General features: G+C 50.2%; 1 protein-coding gene across 2 annotated transcripts in view; it reads right to left on the bottom strand.

The window, feature by feature from the left end:
- The window catches only part of ENTPD7 (ectonucleoside triphosphate diphosphohydrolase 7), a 43,358-nt gene that overhangs the window by 6,939 nt on the left and 29,635 nt on the right, over nucleotides 1-6,784 (bottom strand). For both annotated transcript variants that reach the window (XR_006680173.1, XM_045291572.1), the window contains 5 exons: nucleotides 5,314-5,447; nucleotides 3,499-3,665; nucleotides 2,025-2,349; nucleotides 345-430; nucleotides 23-184 (listed from right to left, as the gene is read on the bottom strand). Coding sequence is in view for 1 of the 2 variants with exons in the window: in XM_045291572.1 (XP_045147507.1) it covers nucleotides 23-184; nucleotides 345-430; nucleotides 2,025-2,349; nucleotides 3,499-3,665; nucleotides 5,314-5,447 (874 nt within the window). In the remaining variant the exon portion in view is untranslated. The remainder of the gene's footprint in view (nucleotides 1-22; nucleotides 185-344; nucleotides 431-2,024; nucleotides 2,350-3,498; nucleotides 3,666-5,313; nucleotides 5,448-6,784) is intronic.

Genomic DNA, 6,784 nt, shown 5'->3' on the forward strand with positions numbered 1-6,784 from the left:
CCGGTGGCCTGCCTTGCTTTACCTGAGTGGTAAGAATCGTGTTTTATACAGAATGGCTCCCAGTGTCCACTGCACCTCTCGGTCATACACCAGCTGGGCCGTCCGTAGGTTTGGGTAGTCATAGGGAAAGTGGAACCCTTCGTGAAGGACTTGGTACACCCAGGCCGACTTAAAACACTGATACCTGCACAAGAGAAAAAGAAAAGGGGGGGGGGGAGGCATTCTAATAGTTTCCTTTGCAATAAGCCACTTCACACCTTTACTTAAAAAAATCAGTTGCAGTTAATTCCAGCGGACGACGACCCCACAACAAGAGTCTATCAAGGGGCCCGGGAGCTACTCACTTGAGTCTGTGTTCATCTGCATGTGATGAAAAGAGGCCGTTCTTGAATCTCTGAGTGAGGGCCGACCAGGTCATGCCACAGTAATCCTGGAGGAGAAATGTGGCCCAGAAATGGCGCAACCTGAGATGACAGGCACACTCAAAACATTCCGACCCAATCAGAGCGGTCATCTTTTCAATTTTCTTGTGGGATGCTGGCGGCCAAAGGGGCACAGAAATGGCACATCCGCTCGCTGGATGTTGTGCCAGGTCCTGTGTGCAAGGCCAGTCCCAGAACTCGGGGCACGGCGGGACTTGAGTGGGCGGAGGACAATTTCCCATGGCCTCCAAGTGCAGAACTAACACAGCCTGACGTGGCCCTTGAGTTCCGCAGCTGCAGAGAAGGGCAGGGAGAAGGCTTCCGAGAGCTCCCTTCTACTCCATGTAGGTCGGACACGAGCAGTCCAAAAGCTACCGCTGCCCTCTTCCAAGATCTACTTAATTTGGGATCAAATGGACACAAGCACCTCAAAGGGCTGGACAGGAAACTTAGCGAGCGGAACGTTTACGTGTCTGGGGGAAGGGCAACTCAGAAGAGGAGGGTGAGGAGGGCTGGACACGGGAGGAATGTTACCAGGGGCACCGAGTTATACATGTAGAAATTATGTTCTCCGGTGTTTAAATGGAATTTCAATCACACGCACACACCTGCCTCCGTGTTGTAATTCTCATCCAAGATCACTCCTTTCGGCCGTTCATTCCTTCAACTGCTATTTACTAAGGGTTCCAGGTGCCATTCTAGGTGCGAGCAAGAAATAAAGCAGAGAAAAGTCCTGTCCTCAGGAAGCTTCTATTCTAGTGGTGGGAGAGTAACAAGAGATAGAGGTGTGCGTGCACGCGTATACACACACACACACACACACACACACTGACCTCCACAGAGCCTGACTTGAGGACAAAGCGCTCAGAAAACATGAAGCAGGAAGGGACATGGGGAAGGATGGCGAGGGCTGCCATTTCAGTAGGGTGCCCAGGGAAGGCATCACTAGGAAGTATGTGAGGCAAAGTAAAGGAAGGAAATACAACCAGGTGGGTGTCTTAGCAAGGAGTAAGACCCACAAGGGCACAGGTGCACAGGGAGGCGTGACCTTGTCCCATTTGCGGATCAGCAAGCCCGTGTGATAGAAAATGAGATGTGAGAAATAACAGGGCCAAGTTACACGGGGCCTGATGAGGCACCTAAGTTCTGACTCAGGTTGGTCGGCTGGTTGGTTTCTGAGAGAGTTAACATTTGGGAGTTGTAGACAGGGGGCTATGCTGATAGAATGCGTAAGTCTGGAAGTTCAGGGGAAGGCCTAGGCTAGAAATAGAAATTTAGAAGTGTTTTCTTAACTTAATACTCCCACTTTTCCAGTGTCCTTCCAACGATCCGGGACGCCACACCACTCTGACCCGGACTTGCCCACCTGTGTGGCAGCACAGGAAAGGGTGACCTGGGTGGCATTTTGAGTAAATTGCCACCCATGGAAACCCAAACTTCATTCACTAGAGAGCAGGGGGGTGGAGAAGGTTCTCAAACTTTGTAAAAAGGAGGGCTCAGCGAGGTTCTGAAGAGAATCGATGAGATCATTGGAAGCCCTTTGGACAGCACGGGCATGATGTTAGGCACCGTGCTGACTCATCTGTCTTGGTAAGGACCTACCTGAGCAGCCTTGGCAAACGATGGCCCATGGTAGCGGCCACCGATGCGCAGCACATCCTCGGTACAGTAAAAGAACTCCGAGAAGCCGTAGAACTCGCTGTTGTTGAAGTCAATTGGCGACTGGTAGATGCCGTTCAGCGAGGCTTGGCTAGTGTTGGAGCGAGCCAGCAGCGGGCTCAGCATGGCCCCACACGTCGCCCAGTCTCCTCTGCCTCGAACATGCAGGACTTGGCTGTTCCTCTCCACCACATCCGTGAGTCCCACAGGCAGGCAGGGGTCCAGAAACGGATTTTCGGGACTTAGGCCTGTCTTCTGGCCCAGCCACCTGCCATAAGGATACAAAGAGGCGGTGACGCTCTCGTCCTGAGGCCACCGTGTGCTGCACAGCCAGTGCGCTCCTGTCCCTGGACGTCCTCAGAAGCAAGGGCAGAGCTGGACGGTGCAGGCTTAACTTAGTGCACCAAGAAAGAGATCTGGTGCCGATTCAGTTCACTCGACCTTTCAGCCACGGGCTCCACAGCTCCCCAGTGACGGCCAGACTGGAGGATGTACCCGCTGTTCTCCATCCGCCCTTCATCCTCACAGGCCTCGGAGAAGGACAAGGATCGTACCGTCCTGACCGGGGTTCCCGAAAAAACGACTGAGGAGGCCCAAGGGGAGGGCGTCCCAAGGGGCGAAGTTCTCAAGCGCAGGGAGTGTCTGGCTCTGAAGGGGACCAAGAGGGGCTGGGGCTGAGCTCGAGCCCCGTGTGGTGAGCAGGAATGGAGGGACAGGTTTTGAGTCCCAAAGTGGCCTCACACAGCTCTGGTTATTTACCTGCCTAGTGCCAGCTTTCTTGAGTCATAAAGAAATCCAGGTGCGGACGCGGCACCAGAAAGAAATTAAGTGGAGGCCAAACTTGGTCAACGACAACTGACCGCTACTTAGTTCCTATGCAGAGAGATGCTGAAGAGCAGACTTCCTGGGATGAAGGTGCAGCCACAAATGTAAAGCCTAAGGGAGGGAGAGAAGCCCTGGTGGCGTAGTGGGTTCCATCGTAGGCTGCTAACTGCAAAGTCAGCAGTTCAAACCCACCAGCTGCTCTAAAGGAAGAAGATGAGGCTTCCTACTCCCAAAACAGTGACAGTCCCCAAACCCACAGGGGCAGGTCTAGCCTGTCCGATGGTGTTGCTATGAGTCAGAATCAAGAGGACGGCAGCGAGTTTTTTGCTTTGAAAAACAAAGGTCTAAAAGCGGCCTCACCCAGATCCAGAGGGGTTGCCAGCACAGGGTTCCTAAGAGCCGCTGCCGCACCCGCTGAGGTGACAGGGAGGAGGAGGAGGAGGAGGAGGCAACGGCTCAACTGTCTCGGTGAAAAACAAAATGACCAAGCCCCTGCCTTCAGGCCCAAGCGTGACTCTTTCTTTCCTCCTAATGCTATCTGCAGCCTGGCCACACACTACCCGTAGCAACTCAGCCCCCACGTCAGACGTACCTGTTTTTGTGAAGTGTTGCATTCAACACAAGGTCTTCATAGCGCTGCCGGGCAAAGTTCCCGCCAAATCCCAGGAAGGTGGTGACGTACACCCTGTAGACATGCTCGGTGTGCTGGGCATCACAGCCCAGGTTGAACTCGGCCAGCAGGATCTTGGCAGCTTCTTCCTGGCAGATGGATAGGCGCAAAGGGGACTCTGGTTTGGATTGGCTTCCAGAAAGCTAACCCTTACTACGTGTGCTAAGCCTCCTCTTTAAAATACTGCAACACTCTTTCACCCTCTGAGCATTCTTTGGCGCAAGGGCCTCTGCGTACAAGACTGGATAAAACAAACAAGCCAACAGACCAAACTGGAAACTGACTGCCACTGAGGACAGCGCTGCCGGAAGGGACACAGGAGACAGAATGAGGATAGAGGGGTCTGGATTTGCATGTCCTTCGCGGGAGTTTCCAATGGTTCGTAATGGGGATGTCTTACTCGTTTGTAATCAGGCAGGACACATTTTAGTGAGAAATAAACGTGGAGACTCTGGTATCATTGTGGGATCTATTCTGTGGTCTTTCCTGAAGCTTTGCCGGAGAACCTGGCCTTGGGGGGTGGGAAGTTCAATCTGGTTGCCCCTCCAGTGAACAGGTGTCCTGTTTTTCTCCTTTTTCTATTTGGGCCTCAGGGGCAGAGGTTGATAAGCATCTCCCTCCGTGTCCGGCACCTGCCATGCCTTCTTCACATGGCATGGCATTTGCAAGCGGGGCGGGCCTCTGCTCACACCCACATTGCCGCTGTTCTCGGTTCAGAGCACTTGTTCTCAGCCAGGAGGATTTCACCCGCCTGCCCCTGAACCAGGGGATACTTGGCAATGTCCGGAACGTTTTTGATTCTCCCAGCTCGGGGGATATTACTGACACCACGTAAACACAGGATGCTACGAACTATATGCAATGCACAAACTGAGCAGCTTTGTTGCCCAAAACGCCCCCAGTACCAAGGCTGAGAATCGCCAGTGTTGACCAAATGACAACACTGTCAAGGTCTGCCTGGTATCTGGTATCGCCGCTGTCCCCTCCGACGGATTAGGAGCTTCCAGGGAGCACTCGAACACGGCCCATTCCTTACGCACAGCAGATGCTTGAAGATTAACTCTGCATTCCTCTCAGATAAAACTTTCCCCTCAAAACACACTCTACATTCGAGGCAAGTGAGAATTCTTAGAAGTACAGGATGGAATCACTACACAGGGTTCACTGAACAGCAAGTGGCAAAATCCTTGGCTCCAGGATTTAGGTCCATTGTCCTATTTCATCCTGGCCACCCTGTGACATAAGCCTGTGAATTGAATTTGCTACCATGTATCGAACACAGGCTGGGTAGTCTGCTAAGTGCTTTCCACCCGTGGGTCAATTCACTCTCACGATCTCATGCAGTCCCTGTTACTGTCCCCTTTTGATGTAAGGAACCTGAGTCTCAGATAATGGATCCACCCATGATCGCACAAGCTAACACGGCTCTGAACAGATATTTGGACCCAGCAGGTAGGTCCCAGTCTAAAGCCCTTTCTACTCAAACACTGACATTCCTAACCCAAACTCCAAACCAAACACACTGCCACGAAGTGGATTCCAACCCATAGCAACCCTGTGGACTGAGTAGAACTGCCCTATGGGTTTCCAAGATTGTAACTCTTAACGGGAGTAGAAAGCCTCATCTTTCTCCATCGCAGCGGCTGGTGGTTTTGAACTGCTGAACTTGCAGCCCACTATGCCCTCTGGGCTCCTCTGACATTTCTAGGTAACGCATTTCCCTAAAAGGTAAAATACCTGTTTTGGAGAAAGGTCAGAGGCTGAGGTAGGAACTTCATAAGCAATTTGGAGAGAGGCTCCTCCCATATCCAGGATCCCTACTGTCCTTCTGCGTCCGGTGGCCAATTCCTGGGGCACTTCAGTATCTGATTCTGAAATAAATCAAGGAACAGAAGGGTCCTGGTAATTAAAGACCAAAATCAAGTCCAAAGGGGAACAGCAGCACCGCGATCTCTTGCAAGAGTGAAAGCGAACCTCAACTCCGTCTATCGCCATCAGCTGCACCCCCAGGAGACCAGTGTTTCAAGTGACTTAGGACATGGTGGTTGGCGTGGATTTGGCAAAGGTTGTGTTCCATATATTTTTTATACAATTAAAAGTAAATGGTGTTTTGACTGTACAAGTATATCTCTAGTGCAGTGTTTCCCAAATGGGTGATAACGCCCCCTGGGGCCGACAGACTAATCCAGGAGGGCTGAAAAAGAAGGCGCCTACACTTTATCCTGGATTCTGGGCTACAGTACAAAAGTTTGTCATTGCCAGTGGAGTGCTAATTTTTCCCCCCCATGAAAAAAGGGGCAGTGGGTCAATTAAGGGTCAGAGCCTCTGCTCCAGTGGACTATATCCACAGGGCAAAATAAACAAATACTTTAATCTGCATTCTAAGTTGTCTTATTGTTAATAATATTACTGGTGTTACCATTAAACATGTGTTGTGGAATAAAGAAAGCAAATGCCTATGTTAATGTCTTTATACACAAAGATTCTGCATGAAAATATACGAGTATGAAATCAAAGAAATTAAGCAAAAGCCTGATCTTAAATATGAGTCAGAAATACCATTTGAACTCATAGTTTATTTTTATTCTTCAGCAAAACCCACATTCCCTATCTCTGTTCGTTCTTTGAAAGGTCAAGACACTGCTATCGAGTTGACGCTCACTCATGATGACCCTAGAGGGCAGGACAGACTGCCCCTGTGAGTTTCTGAGACTGTAACTCTTTATGGGAGTAGATCTTTCTCCCATAGAGTGGCTGCTGGTTTTGAACCGCTAACCTTACAGTTAGCAGCCCAACTCATAACCACTATGTCACCAGGGCTCCTTGAAAAGTCAAGAAACAATTACAACCTAACAGCCATGGACACCCTGGCCCCTGGCCCACGCCTGCCAATAACAGTGTCCACTGAAAAATCAGGCTCCTAGAAAAATATCAGGCCTAGAGTAGAAGTTAACCACAGACTATCTTTTTTAATATTAAAAAAATTGATAAAAGATCACACATGAATTACACTAGACATTAATAATATCATTTATATACTTTGTATATTTTAATTTTAATAGCTTTATTGACATGTGACCTACTTATCAACGGTTAATACAGAAAAAAGAGGTGTGTGATACGCCACTGCCATCAATCTTAGAACACTTCTTCGTGTCTTCGTTACGATTAGCTCCTATTTCCCTCCCCTCCCCTCCCCTCCCTTCCC

This window comes from Echinops telfairi, unplaced genomic scaffold, assembly GCF_000313985.2.
Source record: "Echinops telfairi isolate 266 unplaced genomic scaffold, ASM31398v2 ScPeMD7_70;HRSCAF=299, whole genome shotgun sequence".
NCBI classification, from domain to species: Eukaryota; Metazoa; Chordata; class Mammalia; order Afrosoricida; family Tenrecidae; genus Echinops; species Echinops telfairi.